This window comes from Pan paniscus, chromosome 21 (assembly GCF_029289425.2).
Source record: "Pan paniscus chromosome 21, NHGRI_mPanPan1-v2.0_pri, whole genome shotgun sequence".
In the NCBI taxonomy this organism is placed as follows: Eukaryota; Metazoa; Chordata; class Mammalia; order Primates; family Hominidae; genus Pan; species Pan paniscus.
This window is the reverse complement of record NC_073270.2, coordinates 55,244,307-55,264,306: the sequence shown is the minus strand read 5'-3', so window position 1 is coordinate 55,264,306 and position 20,000 is coordinate 55,244,307. Positions and strand designations below refer to the sequence as shown.

Here is a 20,000-nt window from a genome sequence, read left to right as displayed (position 1 = left end):
ACCACCTTTGCTTTCTCTCTCTCTCTCTCTCTCTCTCTCTTATGCTCTCTTTTCCCCACTGGGATTATTTTATTGAAATAATTTGGGAATAAGTTGCAGATATCATGCTTTTTTATCCCTAATTGCTTGAGTGTAAGCAAGAACATCTCCTGCATTACCACAGTACAATAACCAATTTCAGGATAATGAGCCCAAATACGTGATCATTATCTAATAAACAATCTGTATTCCAGTTTTGCCAGTTGTCTCAATAATGTCCTTTTTGGTTCATCTTGGTCCAGCATCCAATCCAGAATCACACGTTGCATTTAGTCATTCTGACTCTTCTGTTTTCTTTTCTTTTAATTTTTTCGTTTTTTGAGATGGAGTCTTGCTCTGTCGCCAGGCTGGAGTGCAGTGGCATAATCTCGGCTCATGGCAACCTCTGCCTCCTGAGTTCAAGCGATTCTCCTGCCTCAGCCTCCTGAATACCTGGGACTACAGGGGCATGCCACCACGTCCAGCTAATTTTTTGTATTTTTAGTACAGATGGGAGTTCACCATGTTGGCCAGGATGGTTTTGATCTTTTAACCTCGTGATCCACCAGCCTCAGCCTCCCAAGGTGCTGAGATTACAGGCATGAGCCACTGCACCTGACCCGTTTTCTTTAATCTGGCACAGTTTCTGTGTGTTTCATTGTTTCTCATGACATTTACATTTTTTGAAGTGTGCAGACCAGTTATTTTGAAGAATTGTTTAGAAGTTCCATTGAGACACTGGGCATGGTAGTGTGCACCTGTAGTCCCAACTAGTCGGGAGGGTGAGGCAAGAGGATTGCTTGAGCCCAGGAGTTTGAGACCAGCCTGGGCAACATAGTGAGATTCCACCTCTCAAAAAAAATCCTTTGAGTACTTACCATAGACCTCAAAGATTCTGTGTTGTGTCGATTACCATTTGGGGGGTCAGGGGGACAGGGGGCAGAGAGTCAAGGAAACATATACAAGGTGATTTTAGATGATGATATGTAGAGTATGAAACAGGGCTGTGAATAGAGAGACTTTCGGGTCTGCTCTAGCTGGGGTGGTCAGGGAGGCCTCCCTGAGATATTTGAGATGAGCCCTGGATGATAAGAAAGCTAGATTCAGAGACTTGGAGAAGATGTGGGGATAGAAGATTCCAAATAAGGGAAGCAGCAAGTGCAAAGGCCCTGGGGTTGGATCTTGCAGAGTAGAGTTGGATCACACAGCTGAAGCAGAGTGAGGGAGGGGGCGTGAGACCGAGGGAAGAGGTCACTGAGGGCCTTGTGGGTCCTAATAAATGAGGACTTGGGATTTTTCTCTGGGCGAGATGGGGGCCTAAGAGAGTTCTGAGCATAGGAGGGACAGGATCTTGGGGGCAAAAGCAAAAACAGGGCAACAAGGAGGAAACTGTGGTGGCAGGGTCAGGTGATGGCCATGGAGGTGATGAGGACGTGGACAGATTTTGGAAATTTCAGGAAGACAGAGTCAGTGGACTTGGTCATGGACCAGATATTGGAGTGAGAGAAAGATGGTAGCCTTCGATGCTGCACAACTCCAGGCCTGGTTCCTGCCCTCTCTCCTGATCCCCAAGCCCCATCTTTCTCTTGGCCCCACTTCGACAGTGACAGTTGCACAGGCTGACATTTCTGGGTAATTCCTCTCCCATCGACTTGCAGCTTATTTTTAGTTTCCTCAGAGCCATTAACTGTCCTTGCAGGCAGAGACTGGCAAGGGGTGGGGACTGGGATCCATTGGCAGTTGTCCCCCACATCAGTGCCTAATAACATATTTATGTGCAGAGATGACTTGGAGCTCCAAAGTGTCCCCAGAACCCTCGTGGGAATGACCGGTGTCAGCAAAACTGGATGCTGGCTGAGGGGTTTGAGTGGCAGAAAGTCTAGGGAACATCCTTTGGCAGGGCCAGGAGAGCTGGGCAGGAGCTGGGGACAAGATGTCCTCTGAGGTTGAGTCGTTGACAGCGTCCAGAATTCAGGCAGGTGGGAAAACTTTTCAAGGGCCTTTTGGGAGCAGAGCCAAGAGGGTACTTGGCCTAGGAGTTTCTGGCACAGGCTCTGTGACCTCCCAGCCTGAGTTTGAATCCTGACTTTGACACTTCCTGGCAAGTCAGTCACTTAACCTCTGAGCACCTCGGTTTACTCATCTGTAAAATGGAGATGGTAGCACCCGTTTCAAGACGTGGTTGTGAAGATGAAAGGAGGCAGGAATACATGTGCAATTTTGTAACTGTGCCTTGCAGATAACAAGTGCTCAAGAAACATCTTCAACAAATATTTAGAGCACCTACCGTGGGCCAGGCCCCATTCTAGAAGCTGGGGATAGAGCGGTGAGCAAAACAGACAAAAATCCCTGCCCTTAGGGAGCTGGCATTCTGGTGGGAGAAGATAGACAATTAATAAACACATAAGCTGTCATCACAGTGCTTTGGGAAGTTAGAGAGGAACATCATTTGAGGCCTAGAGTTCAAGACCAGCCTGGGCAACATAGCAAGACCCCATCTCTGCAAAAAATACCTTATTTTTTTTGTAGAAAAGCTGGGCGTGATGGTGCTCACCTGTAGTCCCAGCTACTTGGGAGGCTGAGGCAGGAGCATTGCTTGAGCCTAGGAGGTCAAGGCTGCAATGAGCCATGATTGTGCCACTGCATTCCAGCTTGGGTGACATAGTGAGACCCTGTCTCAAAAATAAATAAATAAATAAACAAACAAGTAAGCATCTAAAATGTATTAGAAGTCAGGCGCAGTGGCTCACGCCTGTAATCCCAGCACTTTGAGAGGCCAAGGCAGGCAGATAACTTGAGATCAGGAGTTTGAGACCAGCCTGGCCAACATGATGAAACCCTGACTCTACTAAAAATACAAAAATTAGCCAGGCATGGTCGCACAGGCCCGTAATCCCAGCTACTCAGGAGGCTGAGACATGAGAATCACTTGAACCCAGGAGGTGGAGGTTGCAGTGAGCCGAGATGGCACCACTGCACTCCAGCCTGGGCAACAGAGTGAGACTCCATCTCAAAAAAAAAAAAAAAAGTATTAGAGGGAATGTGTTCTATGGAGAAGAGATGCAGCAGGAAGGCAGGCCCAGGAAGGCCTCACTGAAAGGTGACATCTGAGCAGAGACTGAAGGAAGTGAGGGGTGAACCATGTAAATATATAGAGTGAAGGTTCCCAGGCAGGGAGCAGCAAGTGCAAAGGCCCTGAGGCAGGACTAAGGGTGACATGGTGGGGAGGCAGAGCTGCCGGACCACACAGGTCCCTGTAGGCCATGGGGAGGGCTTTGGCTTTTACTGTGAGTGAGACAGGTGCCTGCTGAGGGCTCTGAGCAGAGGAAAAACCTGGCCTGTCTTTCACTTTAGAGGGATCATTGTGGCTGCAGCGCTGACAAGAGACTGTAGGGGGTGGGGAAGCAGAGGCAGGGAGAGCAGAGAGGAGGCCATTGCAGGATCCAGACAAGAGAGGGTGCTGCTGGGCCAGGGTCAGGGGTGGTTAGATTCTGAACATATTCCAAAGTAAAGCCAACAGGATCCGCTGTTTGATGGGACCTTGGGGGAGGCCATCAAGGATGAATCCAGGTTTGGGCCTGAGTGACAGGAGGGATGGCAGAGCCAAGGGCAGAAGAGGAAGATGGCGGGAGGAGGAAGTTTCAGGGAGAAGATCGGGGGTTGGGCTTTGGGTATGTTGAATTTGAGATGGAGATGGGGGAGTGGACACCTGGAGAAGAAAGTCTGGAGTTCAAGTTTGAGGTCCAGGCTTGGGAGTTGTCAGCATAGAGGAGTTTAAATCCTCAGGACTGGAGGAGATACTGCAGGCGAGGGTGGGTGAAGAAGGGGGCATCCCTGGGGCTCTCCAATGGTGGGAAGGGTGAGGAGGAGGGGCCAGGAAGGTGGGAGGAGAGCCGGGAGTGGGAAGCTGGGTCAGATGCTGCAGAGAGGCTGAAAAATGGTAGCTGTGATTGCTGCTGTCAGGTTGGAGATGATGAGTCAGGAATAATAATCTCAAAAGATACTGAGCACTTACCCTGGGCCAAGCATCCTGTTGAGCACTTTGCAACCACCATCTCATAGGATCCTCACAACAGCTTCCTGAATCCAGAACCCCTGAACCTGGAATCGAGAGTGATGGAAGGGGCAGTGGGAGTCTCAGGCATCCAGGGAGGACCCTGTGGGCCGAGACCTGAGGTCCAGGCAAGGGGAAGAGGAGGCTGTAAGGGAAGGTGGGGTAGGGTGGTGGGGGCAGACGGGGGAGAGTTTCCAAACACAGGTCAGGCTTCCCTGCCAGCTCTGAGCCCACTGATGCTGGTAATGCCAGGACTGAAACCATTGATTGACATGATGTCCCTCAGCCCCAACCATCACATCTGATCCTTCTCTTCCTTCCCGATATCTGGCTTGGCCTTCACCCCATCACATCCTCAGCAGCCACAGCCACACATTCCTGGAAATTCCTGGGTGGTCCTGAGAGGTAGGGGAGGGGGCCACGGGAGCTGCTGGGCCTGCACATAGCTCCGCTGAGATAGTGATCATCGAGAAGAATCCTTGAGGCATCTGACAACGGAGTAGAAAGCAAAACCACAGTATTGAGAGTCAGACAGACTCGGGTGGAATCTCACCTCTGCCACTAAACTAGTTATGTGACCTCAAACAAGTCACTTTTCTGGGCTTAAGTTTCACCATCTGTAAAGAGGGTTGGTTTTTTTTGTTTTTTTTTTTTTTTGTCTTCAGTAGTTTTATCTTGAAATAATTTTAGATTATAAAAGAGTTGCAAAGATAGTACAGGAGTTCCCAAATACCCTTCACCCAGCTTTCCCTAATGTTACATAACCACAATACATTCATCAAGACTAAGAAATTCACATTGGGACATTGCTAGTAACTAAAGTCTATACTTTATTCACATTGCCCCAGTTTTTCTACTAATATCCTTTCTCTCTTCCAGGAGCCAATCCACAATCCCACATTGCACTTAGGGCTTTTGTTTGTTTGTTTTAAATAGACTCTATTTTTACAGCAGGTTTAGGTTCACAACAAAATTGAAGGAAAGGTGCAGGGATCTCCCTTAGCCCCCTTCTCCCAATGCCTCGCCTCTCCGTCGCTGGTGTCCCTCAGCAGAGTGGCACATTTGTTACAATTTATGACCTACACTAACACATCATTATCACACTTGGGATATTCTTTTATTCCGTTGGACTCTTCTAAATCATAAAAATTAAAAGAAACACAATCTGTGACCCCCATCCCTCAGGTCTCCCTTCTTCTGCCAGGCTGCATCCTCAGAGGGTCTCCCCCTGGGGGATGACTACAATGGCCTCCAGTAGCTCTAGGCAATTTAGCAATCCCATGGAGGAGGGCTTCCCTTCCCCTAAATTCTAGCACAGCTCCCAAGCCTGATACTCACTGGCCCAGCCCACGTCATATGCCCCACTCTGCGTGGATCACTCAGTGCCTCCACCTGGGTCCCATGCCCACACTTGAAGTCTGGAAGGATGGGTCAGTCCTGGATGGCCCACATGGACTTAGACTTAAGAGGAGGTGGTTCTTTGAAGGAAAGTGGGGTGCTGTTACCAACGACAAGGAAGCGGATGCAGGCAGGCGCGGGCAGCGGAAGTCCCCTACTTCCACTGATGGGCCATGTTGTCAGGAGGCAACAAGAAGGAGCACGTGAATCGCCAAGGGTGTGGTCTGGCCCGCAGTCAGTGCCTCCCAGAGGTCAGCCACTGCCATTCACAGGAAAGCTAGAACAGGGGTGGCACTGCTTTTGGGTCATGGCCTTTGGCTGCAGTAGGAGGGAATGAGGACAAACAAGAAGTGTCTTCCTGAGTAAACGGAGGCAAGGCTCCGTGGGTGAAAGCTCAAATTCCAGGGTGGCAAATTCAGGATCTCTTATGGTTGTGTGTACACACACACACACATACTCACACATCTGTGCAGTTGGGTAAAAGGTGGTCTTGGTCACCTCCCTAACTTGCCACAGCTTTTTCCTGCAGGCAGAGATAGCCAAGCGCCCATGTGTTCCACTCCTGCTTGGTAATTAATGAGCGGTGGCCCCCATCTAACCATCTGGGCCAGATAAAATGGCCTTGGCGCTGAGCTAAGCCAGTGTTGAATTATTTATCATCCGCATTTGCCTGGCTATTTAAGTGATGGACAGCAAGTGACCTTGCTGTGTCAGCTGGACCTGAGGTGCTGGCGGAACTCTCAGAAAGGGCCAGAGGCCCCCCCGACTTGTTTTCAAATCCAGGGGAGGGGCCAGTGGGGGAGGAGTAACCACTTCTGAGCACCTACTGTGGGCGCAGCACGTGTGGGATTGCTTGCATTCAGCCTCACTGGACCCTTGCGGCCACCCAGGAGGTGGCAATGTTACCCCCAGTGTTGAGACCCAAAGGGGGACGTGACTTGCCCACAGTCACAGAAAGTGGGGAGCTGGGATTTGAACCCACCTCTACCTGGTCTCAGTCCAGGGATCTTCCAGCCCACCTCCCAGGCTGTCTTGGAGCTCCACCTCTAATCCAAAGGGACGCAGATGTTTATTTGACAAATATCAGTGAGCCTCCACTATATGCTGGGCAGTGGGTAGTGACCAGGGAGTACTTCGTTTTCCTTTTCAGTAAAAGGCCTAATAATGGCACCTGCGTGATGGAAGTATTGAGCAGAGGAGTGTGGTTCCTCCTGGCCTCACGGCCTCACGGGCACTAAAGAGGAAGGCAAAATCTATCTCACCATCACTAATGCTATGGTGCATTTCTTTCCAGCCTTTCCCCATAGGTTTTTCTTCTGTGGTTAAGATCATGCAGCTGTTTTAATCTAACCTTCTATTTGGTTTAATATTGTAACATGAGCATCTCTCATGACATTGTACATCACTATAGAAATGATTTGGATACAGCCTGGGAAACACAGTGAGACCTCATCTTTACAAAAAATAGAAAGATTAGCCGGGCATGGTGGTGCATGCTTGTATCAGCTACTTGGGAGGCTGAAGTAGGAGGATCACTTGAGCCCAGGAGGTGGAGGTTGCAGTGAGCCACGATCATGCCATTGCACTCCAGCCTGGGTGGCTTCTGTTTCACTTAAAATTAGTGTGTCCATTAAAAAATTTTGAACAGTTTAAAAGGTATTTGCAAGGAAAGTCAGCCTCCTTCCTCCCTATCCTCTTGTCTTCCCAGCTTCTGTCCCAAGGTAACCTCAGTTACCCGTTTCTGGTGTCTCTTAGAGATGGTCTGTGCTTCTTTGGGAGGCTGTGGCCGGAGGACTGCTCGAGGCCAGGAGTTTGAGATCAGCCTGGGAAACACAGGGAGACCTCCATCTCTACCAAAAAAAAAAAAAAACCTAGCTGGGTAGCACATGCCTGTGGCCCCAGCTCCTTGGGAGGCTAAGGCAGAAGGATCACTTGAGCCTAGGAGGTCGAGGCTGCAGTGAGCTATGATTGTGCCACCGCATTCCACCCTGGGTGACAGAGCAAGACCCTGTCTCAAAAAAAAAAAAAAAAAAAAGAGATGGTCTGTACTTCTTCATGTATATTTCTCTTTAAACAAACACACAAATGGCAGCATGCTGAGCCACCACCCTGCACCTTGCGTTTGCATGCTTCTGTGTGTCTTGGCTACAGTCCCACATCAGTACACACAGAGCCAGCTTCTTTTTAATGACTTCCTGCATCATCATCCAATGGATGGATCTTCATTTATCTCATTGATCTCTTATTGATAGACATGAGGTTGTTTCCAGCATTTTTCTATTACATGAGCACTGCAATAATTATCTTTGTGCATATGTCCTTTTGCCCATGTGCAATTATGTCTGTAATGAAATTAGTGGGTAAACATGATATTTAATGATGATTTAATATTCCATTATTATGATTGAATAGGATAGTCACAGCAGACAAAAACCTTCCCCCAAATTGAGATTAGTCGGTATTCTTCCCATATCTGGATCACTAAAGGGTGCCATATACACATTTTAGCCACATACCAAAGAGCTGAGGCTAAAATGTGTATGAAAATGTTCAGCTAAGACTGAAGCCTTGAAGCAAGAAATTCCACTCATTTTCCTAAGTGTTTATCTATTGGGAAGTTTAAATAATTTTTATTCATAGCTTTCAGTCATCAATGATGATTGCGGCTTTGTTTTATACGTACACAACACACACACATTTATTCTTCAAGTGACTGATAGAATTTTAAGATACAAAGCATATAGGGAATTTTTTCTTCCCAAACTACATCAAGAATGATTATATTTGGAAGCAAATCTTTAGATATTGCACCAGTTAGCTATTGTTGCATAACAAACATCCACAACAACTCATCAGCGGCATACACCCAGCAGCATTTATTTAACTCACGGGTCTGTGGGTCTGGCTCATTGGGGCAGCTCAGCTCTGTCCATGAGTCTCTCATCCTCCTCTTGGGATCAGTGGGCTTGCCGAGCAAGTGGAAACACAAAGTCTCTCGCGGCTTAGGCGTAGAGTGGCTGTTCCTTCAATTCCACCTCAATCTATTGGCCAAAGCAAGTCCACGGCTGAGCATAAATTCAAAGGGCAGGGAAAATACGCTCTGGCTCTTGAATAGGAGGAACAGCAAATTCACATGGTAAGGAGCGTGGATTCTGGGATTGGGGAAGAATTGGGGCCAACAATGTGATCATTCTCAGATGTGAACAGTCTTAACTGATACACCCTGTTCCTATTACTGACACTGTTTTGCTGATTAGCTATGAAGATTACCTGTGTGACCTAGGATTAGTGACTTTGCACACAGTCAGGGATGCCACGAGTGGCCTTGAAGTAGGTATTTTGGGCCACAGGGCAGTTTTGGCCATGTCCTGAGGCTGGAGATAGACACTGGTCATGCCTGGGTGTTTGGCAGCAGTGGGAGCCCAGGCCTACTGGCCCCTCTGTCTTGGCCCGAGCTGTGTCCCTGGCAGAGACGAGTCAGCTCTGCCCTCATAATGGCATAACAGGGGCCCTTCTCCTTGCAGGGGAACATGGGTCCCGCTGCCTTCTGGCTCCTGCTCTTCCTTCTCAAGAATCCTGAAGCCCTGGCTGCTGTCCGCGGAGAGCTCGAGAGTATCCTTTGGCAAGCGGAGCAGCCTGTCTCGCAGACGACCACTCTCCCACAGAAGGTTCTAGACAGCACACCTGTGCTTGGTGAGATTGTCAGACCCTCCAAGATAGCCCCTAAGACTGCGTCGTCATGGACCCCCAAAGCCCTCCCCAACATGGGCTCCTGTCTTCCAGGGTCCATCAGTGTCCTCCGACCTAGGGTCTCCCTAAGCCTCCTATCTTCACACACCTGGCATCTCCATACTCTAGCCTCAGCTAGGGGTCAAGTGACAGAAAACCTAACTTCAGTTGACTAAGGTGAAAATGTACTTTGAGACATGTCACTAAAAAGCCCAGAGGATTGGCTTCAGGCACAGGTGGATCCATGCACTTTAACAATGTCGTCAGGACTACTCAGTTCCTCTCCACCTCTCAGCCCTGTTTCCCACTGGGTTGGCTCCAGTCTCAGGCTGGCAGTAGCTGTTGGCAGCTCAAGGCTGACTTCCTCCTGGCTCTGTGAGACTCTGAATCTCTTACAATGTTCCCACCAAGAGTCCCAAGACTGTGTCTCATTGGCTTTCTTTGGGTCATGTGTCCATACTGAACCAATCACAGGGCTCAGAGGGATGCTCTGATTGGCCAGTCACAGCCCCATCCCAGGAGTTGAGCATAGAATCAGCAGTCTAACCCCTGAGAATGAGAGAGGAGGGGTGGACCCTAGAGGAAAATCAGAGGCCCGTTTCCAGAAGAGAAATATATGCCGGGCAGACAGGAACAGAGATTGATGGCCCTACTCTGTCCCCAGCCTTCTGATATCTCCCTAGCTCCCACCTTCCCTCACAACTTCTCTTGGGGTCAGACCTGGATAACCTCATGTTCAAGGGTCTCTGAGGGACCACAGAGACCACATGTCATCATGTGTCCTTTTTCACCTTGCTATGTGACTGTGTGTGTGAGGCAGGCACCCTCTCTGAGCCTCTTCATCTTCCTCTGTAAAATAAGAGCTGGGGTTGGCATATGAGCAGGTGAAGGGATAGCCTGCTGACCCTTCCTTGCACCTGCCCCATGCAGATAGCGTGCTGAGTGAGAGCCTCAGGCTTACAGCTGCCCCCTTCATCACCCGCGAGGTTGTGGTGGACCTGGCCATGCCCATGGCAGACGGGCGAGAATTCAACCTGCGACGTGGTGACCGCCTCCTCCTCTTCCCCTTCCTGAGCCCCCAGAGAGACCCAGAAATCTACGCAGACCCAGAGGTAAATGGCAGGGGCACCTGGTCATATGGGGTCTGTGGGAGAACAATCAGTGACTTTGGGATGAACCAGATCTGAGTGGCAGCCTGGCTCTGCTCTTTGTTTGCTATGTGACATTGCCCAGATTGCTTCACCTCTCTGTGTTTGCTTCCTCACCTGTGAAATGGACCTCATAATAGCACCTGCCTCATGAGATTGATAGGAAGATTAAATGGGATCATGCATAAGCAGATATTGATGGCCCCAGTCTCTCCCCAGCCTTCTGATATCTCTTTGGCTCCTACCTTTTTTCACAGCTTCTCTTGGAGTCAGACCCAGATCCCCTCATGTTCAAGGGTCTCTGAGGAACCCTAGAACATGAGGGGATGTTCATTCACACTGAGTGCTTTGTGATAGCTCAGCCATTTTCCTTATTTCAGAATGTTATAATGTCAGTTTCTCAACACTTTTCCCTTGCCCCAGACTTTGAGAAGAAGTAAACTTTCACAATTGCTAACAGATTGGGTGCTTACTGTGTGTCAGACCCTAAACTACATGCTCATCTGTCCATCCATTCATTCATCTGCCCATCTACTCATGCATCTGTCTATTCATGTATTCATCCATCCATCCACACACTCACCTATCTACCTATCCATTCATCTATCCATCCACCCATCCATTCATCCATCCACCCACCAATTTACCCTTTCATCCACCCATCTACCCATTCATTTATCCATCCAGCCACCAATCCACTCATCTATCCATCCATCCACTCATCTACCCATGCATCCATCTGTCCATTCATCCATTCACAAACTCACCCATCCATCCATTAATCTATCCATCCACCCATGCATCCATGCATCCATGCATCCATCCATCTGTCCATCCATCCACATACTCACCCATCTACCCATCCATTAATCTATCCATCCACCCATCCATCCATCCATCCACCCATGAAGCTACCCTTTCATCCACCCACCTACCCATGAATCCATCCATCTATCCATCCGTCTGTCCATTCAATCATCTACTCATTTATCCATCCATCCACCCACCCATTTATCTACCCACTCACTCATATGTCCATCCACCCATTCTACTTATCCACCCATCCATCCATCTATCCACCCATCTACTCATCCATCCATCCATTTGTCCATTCATCCATTTATTCATCCATCCACCCATCAATCTACCCATTCATTCACCCATCTACCCATCCATCCATCCACCCCATCTACCCATCCATCCATCTATCCATCCCTCCATTCATCCATCTTTCCATCCACATTTCCATCTCTTAGTCTATCCACTGGTTCATTCACCTATCCTTCCACCCATCTTTCAGTCGGCAGCTACTCCATGCCAAGCTCTGTGCTCAGCTACAACCCTTGCCTTACCACTGTGCAGTGTAACCAAAGGAAATTGGCATTTTCTTTTTAAAAAATATTTTAATTTCTTTTATTTTACATTACAAAAGTAATATATATCATAGAATATAAAGAAATACAGAGAAATATATACTTAAATGTAAAAAATATGTATTTCCCTTCTTCTCCAGTTCTACAGAGTTCTCTGACCAAGGTTTGGAGTGTGCCTTGCGAATTGTTTTCATGGCTTTACAGGCATACACACAACACATTCACATGCCATGAAAAGATTGGTGTGTGTATAGGATCATGCAATATATACTATTCTGAAACTTGCTTTTTTCCCTCAACAACCAATTGTAGAAATTCTTTCCATGTCAGTACACACAAACCTTTTGCCATAATTTTTTAACCAATCCCCTATCAATTGACCTGTATATGGTTTCCAGTTTTTCCCTCTTATAAACATGACTGTCATGAACATCCTCATACATTTTTCTTGGTGTGGGCTTGTTCTGGGAATGGGGTCAGAAAAGGACCTTCTTCCTATTTCAGGTATTTAAATACAACCGATTCCTGAACCCTGACGGATCAGAGAAGAAAGACTTTTACAAGGATGGGAAACGGCTGAAGAATTACAACATGCCCTGGGGGGCGGGGCACAATCACTGCCTGGGGAGGAGTTATGCCGTCAACAGCATCAAACAGTGAGTGGGGGGCCAGGGCAGGGCCAGGGTGGCTCCTGATCCCCTGGTTGGCAGGTGCCCTTCTCTCCTGGGACTGAGGGCTCAGCCAGGAGAATGGTTTGGCAGAGGCTTCACATGGACAGCCCGTGAGCCATCTCTTATTTGTGGTTTTACAACTGTGTGCTTTTATAAATCAGAAGAACTCGTGTAAAAAAGCCAGATTTCGGATTTCTTTTGAAATAATCAGATCTGGCAGCAGGTTCTTCCCTCCAAGACTGGTGTCCAGATTCCAAATACTGGACATTCCTTTCAGCTGACCGTAGCTACCCGTCTGCAGCTGCTGCCGCATGTTCAGAACTTCATGTTAGGAACTGGCCGAACTTCACTGTTCCCACTTGGTTATTTTAATGCCTGTGGGGCCAAGAGCCTCATAAATTATCTCCCTTGAACCCCAGGAGCTTTGGCCACCAGGATCACAAACAGATTGGACCAGGGGTTATGACATCTGCCCTGTCCTCCTGTCCAACCCCTGTGCAATCATAGGCTGGGTTACCTTCTGAGCCTCTGTTCCCTCAACTGTAAAATGAGGGTTCTGATTATAACTACACCCCAGGAGTGTCAGGATAAATGAATTGGATCTTTCTAAGTTCTTAACCCACTGCCTGGCTCACTGTAGGCATTTGAAAAATGTTAATTATTACCATAATTATTAATATCATTATTGTGCATGCATTATGCTGAGTGGGCACGTTACATAAACCTTTAGCCTCAGTTTCCTCAAGAAAATGGAGTCAATTATGAACATAATACAGCTCATATGCATTCCTTAAAATCATCTTGCTGTGTGAAATCATGCAACAAAAACTGCAGGGATTCACGCCTGTAATCCCAGCACTTTGGGAGGCCGAGGTGGGCAGATCATTTGAGGCCAGGAGTTTGAGACCAGCCTAGCCAACATGGTGAAACCCCGTCTCTACTAAAAATACAAAAATTGGCCGGGTGTGGTGGAGCGTGCCTGTAATCCCAACTACTCAGGAGGCTGAGGCAGGAGAATCTCTTGAACCCAGGAGGCGGAGATTGCAGTGAGCCAAGATCACGCTGCTGCACTCCAGCCTGGGCGACAGAGTGAGACTCTGTCTCCAAAAAAAAAAAAAAAGAAAGAAAGAAAGAAAGAAAAAACTGCAGGGATTGAGGGAAAAGGGGGACTGGGGCCCAACACTCAAAAACCTCATCAGTGACATAATAAAAAAAAAAAAAAGAGAGAGAAGAACCCAGTAAAAAAAATAGTAGTACAGTTTTATACATGTTACCTGGCTAAGAACTATGTAAGTGCTGTAATAACTGTGGCTATAGATCGATGCTTAGTTGTGTGCATGTGTATATTTTATGGATTTCTGCACACCCAGGTTCAGCTGGGTGCAGTCTTTCGTATTCACCTCATGTTTCTCACAAGTGAAATTGCACGTGAGCAAATGTGAAACTTGCATTATATTCAAATGGTGCCCTAATATATCAATCCTATTGGAACAAATTCACCTGTTCAAAACAAGTGTTAGAGCAGAACCGACTGGCATTCCTACCTCATCAAGTTTTTGGACAGATAAAAAGAGATAGCGGGTACTAAATGCTTAGATGGTGCCTAGCGCACAGTGTTCCAATAAATTAGCTAATTTGTTGTTATTTTAATCTCACTGAATTGTCATGACAACCATGCTGGTTCATCTAAAACCGAGTCTAGACAGGTCAGATCATTTGCCGTGTTCCCAGGAAGTAGAGGTGCAGGAGTTCAAATCCAGGGGTGGGCACAAAACCGCCATCCCTTAGAAACTCACCCTCTAGTTTCCTACAGCCTCAGAGCTGGAAGAGACTCAACCTGCCTTTCCCCTCTTTGACCAGATGGGAGAACTGAGACCCAAGTGGGTAAGAACTTGGCGAGGGCCACATTCCCATAAGTGGCACAGCCCAGATCTGTCCAGAGTGTTAACTCCCCTCTCTCCTCATCTGCCCTCTTCTTCACTCCTTCAGTGAGACAAAAGAATCCCCACCATGTGCTCAGTGCTGCATCGGGCGCCTGGGTTGGGGTAGGGAATAGTGGTGGGAAAAGAGTCATAAGATATTCTCCTGACCCTTACGAACATGGGCATTGGTAAGATGAGGCAGGGAGGCAGCAACCGTTGACATCCCCCGTAGGGCTGCCTCCACATTTATGGGGGCACTGATTACATCATAGGCATGGCAGCTGCGAATAGTTATTATGACAGTTTTCCCAGAAGATGGCAGTAGAGAGTGCTTGTTCTTGCAAAGTTGGTCTATTTAGGACAATTTTCTCAGAGATGGCAGTAAAATGTCTTGAGAGCGATGCCTGTTTCTAATCTCACAAAGACACCTAAGGGTTAGCAGCAGCCCTGGCCAAGATAGACAGTGAGGGTTCCAGGAGTGTGGAGAAAGGCGGGGAAGTGTGTGGGCTGGAGGATCCAGAGGAGTCGCCGTATTAATCAGCACAGGCTCAGCTCTGCACCTGCCGAGTCTCGGTGGCTTTTACCAACAGAGGTGTAGTTCCACTCACACGGTATCAGCTGTGGGATTGGAGGGCTTCCCCACTCTGTGCACAGACTCGGGCCAGGCTCTTTCCCTCTTTCGGCTCCACCGTCTCAATGTGAAGCCTGCATGGCTGCCAGGCAGGAGGGACAGCTGGAGAGCCACACACTGGCTCACGAATGCTTTGACACAGGAGTGACACAGGCCACTTCTGCACACAGCCCATTCACCAGAACTCATCCACGGGCCTGCCTAACCTTACAGGGGGCTGGCAAATGTGGTGAGCAGCAAATGCGTTTCTTCTACTTCCTCACTCCTCTCCTCGCTTTACTCAAAGTTGGAGTCAGACTTAGGAGGCAGCCATGGCTCCCCTGCCTTGTTCCCGATAACCCCTTGCCCTACTCCTCTCCTTCACACCTTCCATGCCATCTCTCTGCAGATTTGTGTTCCTCGTGCTGGTGCACTTGGACTTGGAGCTGATCAACGCAGATGTGGAGATCCCTGAGTTTGACCTCAGCAGGTACGGCTTCGGTCTGATGCAGCCGGAACACGACGTGCCCGTCCGCTACCGCATCCGCCCATGACACAGGGAGCAGATGGATCCACGTGCTCGCCTCTGCCCAGCCTGCCCCAGCCTGCCCCAGCCTGCCCCAGCCTGCCCCAGCCTCCCAGCTTTCTGTGTGCACGGTTGGCCTGGGTGCAGGTGCTAGCATTACCACTTCCCTGCTTTTCTCCCAGAAGGCTGGGTCCAGGGGAGGGAAAAGCTAAGAGGGTGAACAAAGAAAAGACATTGAAAGCTCTATGGATTATCCACTGCAAAGTTTTCTTTCCAAAATCAGGCTTTGTCTGCTCCCAGTTCACCTCGTTACTCTCACCTCGTGATATCCACAAATGCTATTCAGATAAGGCAGAACTAGGAGTCTTCACTGCTCTGCCCCCAACTCCCGGAGGCGTCACCTTCCTAATTCTTATGAGCTAGCATGGCCCGGGCCTTATCCAGTCAAAGCGGATGCTGGCCACAGAAAGGCCACTCAGGATGTCCTTTGTGTCCATTGATGTCATTCAGCAGTCAGTCCCCCAATAATCCTTAAACTAGCTAAAACCAAAGGAGTCCCTTAGAAGATCTGCTTCCCTGGGGCCGCATTTGCCAGACTGCCCCATTGCTCACACTACTTGAGAAAATGCAGGAGAGCTTCCCCCAAGGCTGATGCATTCCCGGTGCAGAACAGGGGCACCCTCCAAACACTGGGCTCTGAGGAGTGGAGTTCTCTGTTCTAGAGTGACAGGCACCAGATGGGATGGGCTTTCTCAGTGTCAGCACTCAGGTAGGGAGCTAAGGAAGACACAGCCCAGGCAAGATGGCTGGAAGGAGCCAGCCAGGACTCCTTAGACTGATCAAGCCAAAAAAGAAGGTGCCGATTTCATGCATTCTAGTGCAGAAGCCCCAACTGTGATCACGATCCAGTCTGCAGACGTGTTTTGTTTGGACTTCACTTTAAAAAATGCCTTAGTTGTTATCATCTTTGGGAGAGTTCATTCAAAATGTCCAGCTTCTCTTGAAAACTTGGTATATCTGGCCACACTGGGCTCACATTCCCAAGGGTAACTCTTGGCCAGAGCTGAGGGGCAGCCGCCTCCCTTATGCAGGACATGTGCTCTCGGCTTCACCAGGGTTCTGACCGGGTCTGCTTCTGCATTCACAGCGCCTCCTGGACCTGAAGGCATCTGAGTGTGAGACCCTGTTCTAACTCTTAGAAGTGACATTGTAAGAGGTGGTGGGGACCAGCTAATTGGTCCAACCCAGCCTGAGTGCACCACCCTTTGAACAAATGTATCAGTGATGAAAATTTGCCTTTGCCCCGGCTTGCCTGTAATCCCAGCACTTTGGGAGGCCGAGGTGGGCGGATCACTTGAGGTCGGGAGTTCAAGACCAGCCTGGCCAACATGGCGAAACCCCGTCTCTACTAAACATACAAAAATTAGTCAGGTGTGGCGGTGCGTGCTTGTAATCCCAGCTACTCAGGAGGCTGAGGCACCAGAATTGCTTGAACCCAGGAGGTGGAGGTTGCAGTGAGCTGAGACTGTGCCACGGCACTCCAGCCTGGGCGACAGAGCAAGACTCTGTCTCAATAAATAAATAATTAATTAAAATAAAAAACAGCTTAAAGAGAAAAATGGCCTGCAAACCTTTTTTATGATGCTATTTTTATTAATATAAAGTCCTGTTTATTGAGACCCTTTAAATGCCTGCGAGAGACCCTACAGACAGTATGTCTACTCCTCACAGCATCTCTGTGAAGAGAAGGAGGGTTGTGCCCACTTCATAGATGGGAAAACTGAGAGGTGAGGTGACTTGCCTGGGGCCACATAGTTCATGAGCTGTAGAACTCTGCAGGCAGATTTACTGTCCCAGGAGCAAATGCTGGATGAGCAACTCCTGTTCTTTGGGCTCAAGGGGACTGGTGATGGGACAATTCTTCTCGACTTCAGGAGCTGACAGAGCCAGAGGCACCTAAACATGGGTACATCTTGTAAGACACATAATGAGGTCCCTCTAGCTTTAGCTGGAGGGAGATAAAAGAACCCCAGACCTCTGAATGTCCCAGAGGCTAGTCTCTTCTCAGAGCAGCACTGGGGTTTGGGGGCTTCCCTGGGCCTCAGCCTCCAGGCACCCCCAGGATTCCCAGAGAGACGCTGTGATTGGCAGGAGGCAGGATATCCCCAGGGAAACCCATCTTCACGCCTGGGTGACCCCCACTGCCGCCTCCTTCTTAACTCTGCAGGAAATCAGAGCTGGCAGCCTCCAGTGGGAGGACAGAGCCGGTTTCCGTGGCAACCCTCAGCTGCCTCATCGTGGCTGGGAAGGGAAGGAAGCAAGCCGGCAGAAATAGCTATGGAAGGTCTTGCGCAGGCTGCAACCCTGGTGTGCTGGGGGAAAACCCTTATGACTCCCCCTTCCAAATCAGGCTGGGTTGTCACTGAGACTAGATTCTCACCTGCCTTCAAAGAAGGGCCAATTCCCTTTAAAGGTCGCACCTCCTTGGAACCACAGTCATTAGTGAATTACACTCAAGGAAAAGACGTGCTCCCACCAGGCAGCTCCAGCTGTTACCTGAGATACTGAAGTGCAGCTCAGGAGACGATTATTTAAACCTGCCCTTGTTTTAATCGTTATTTTTCTCTTTGAAAAAAAAAAAGAAGCTATAAAGAAAAGAGGGAGAGATGAGTGGGTTAGCTACCTGCTATGCGCTAGTTAGGAAGTTACCTGGATGCCATTGTATTTCTTCATCCCTTGCTTAAGAATCAAAATTGCTGGACATATGTTAGGAATACTCTTTCTTTCTTTCTTTCTTTTTAAGCTCAGTGGCAAGAATGAAATACTCTTTTTTTTTTTTTTTGAGATGGAGTCTCGCTCTGCTGCCCAGGCTAGAGTGCAGTGGCGCCATCTTGGCTCACTGCAAGCTCTGCCTCCCGTGTTCACACCATTCTCCTGCCTCAGCCTCCCGAGTAGCTGGGACTACAGGCGACCGCCACCACACCCAGCTAATTTTTGGATTTTTAGTAGAGATGGAGTTTCACCATATTAGCCAGGATGGTCTTGATCTCCTGAGCTCGTGATCTGCCCGCCTCTGCCTCCCAAAGTGCTGGGATTACAGGTGTGAGCCACCGTGCCCAGCCAAGAATAAAATACTCTTAAGTTGATCTAATGAAGTGTTTCCTTACCATTGTGATTATTGTTACTATTATTTGCTATATTTTAATATTGTTGTTTACCAAATATTCTCCTTTAAACAGACTCGCTTTTTAAACTTTTTTTTTTTTTTTGAGATGGAGTTTTGCTCTTATTGCCCAGGCTGGAGTGCAGTGGCACGATCTCAGCTCACCACAACCTCCACCTCCTGGGTTCAAGCAGTGCTCCTGCCTCAGCTTCCCAAGTAGCTGAGATTACAGACGCACACCACCACGCCCAGCTGATTTTTGTATTTTTAGTAGAGACGGGGTTTCACCATGTTGGTCAGGCTGGTCTCGAACTCCTGACCTCGTGATTTTCCCGCCTCGGCCTCCCAAAGTGCTAGGATTACAGGCATGAGCCACCATGCCCGGCCTAAATTTTTTTTTTTAAATGAACTTTTTTCCCCCCAATTGCTGCCAATAGTGGAAAACATGTATCACTCACTGCCAAAAATAGAAAGTGACCATGAAAAATAAATTCGCTGGGGAGGGGGGCTCCATGCTGGTGTGGCCAAGGCTGAGAGCTCTCTCTTCTCTGTTACAAAACGAGATAAGCAAGTGTTAGCATTGCCTTAAGGCCACACTGGCATCTCCCTGAGCTTCTCCAGGGACAGAAGCAGCAGTAAGTTTCTCATCCCATGGGCGACCAGGGCCATCTCCTCCCACCAGTGGCCCCCACTCACAGGGAGCTGGCAATGCCCTACCTGCCTGTTCTCCAGATGGAGAAACAGGCTCTGAGAGTTCACAGGTCTTGCCCAAAGTCATTGATTTTGATGATTAAAAAGAATAAACACAGTGTTTCCTGAGTAGCAGTGATTGTTATGCCTTGCTATTTTAATAAAGATTCTATTTTCGTATAACATTGTCAAGTGGAAACATGCTGAAATCTATTAAACCATCTTTGTTTGTGGAACTGCCTCTGAGTGTGATTCTGATGGAGGGCATTGGCTGTGCCTGGAATGGTGAGGTCAGCTCTTGGGACAGGAGAGCACAGAGCATCTACTCTGTCCCTTGCTGTGGGCCCAGGCCTCTCACAGACAGAACTGAGTCACACCTTTACCTACCCTCCAAGGCATAGATGAGTATCCCCGTTTTTACAGAGAAAGAAACTGAGGGTCAGAGAGGTGAAGTGGTTTGCCCAAGAACGTGTGGCTAAGAGGTAATAGACCTGGAATTCAAATGCAGGCCCCTCTGCTGCCTGAGACAGTGTTCAGGATCTTTCTTTCAGCGATCCTCCGGCTGGCAGCAGAGGGACTGGGTACCCATTAGAGCAGGGGTCCACAACCCCTGGGCCACGGATCAGTATAGGTCCTTGGCCTATTAGGAAATGGGCTGCACAACAGGAGGTGAATGGCGAGTGAGTGAGCAAAGCTTC

General features: G+C 48.6%; 1 protein-coding gene across 1 annotated transcript in view; it reads left to right on the top strand.

Moving 5' to 3' along the window:
• The window catches only part of PTGIS (prostaglandin I2 synthase), a 64,452-nt gene extending 44,910 nt beyond the window's left edge, over positions 1–19,542 (top strand). The window contains exons 7-10 of the mRNA XM_034947711.3: positions 8,995–9,163; positions 10,130–10,311; positions 12,225–12,376; positions 15,333–19,542. Coding sequence (XP_034803602.1) covers positions 8,995–9,163; positions 10,130–10,311; positions 12,225–12,376; positions 15,333–15,477 — 648 coding nt within the window. The 3' untranslated portion in view covers positions 15,478–19,542. The remainder of the gene's footprint in view (positions 1–8,994; positions 9,164–10,129; positions 10,312–12,224; positions 12,377–15,332) is intronic.
• Positions 19,543–20,000: the final 458 nt, after the last annotated feature.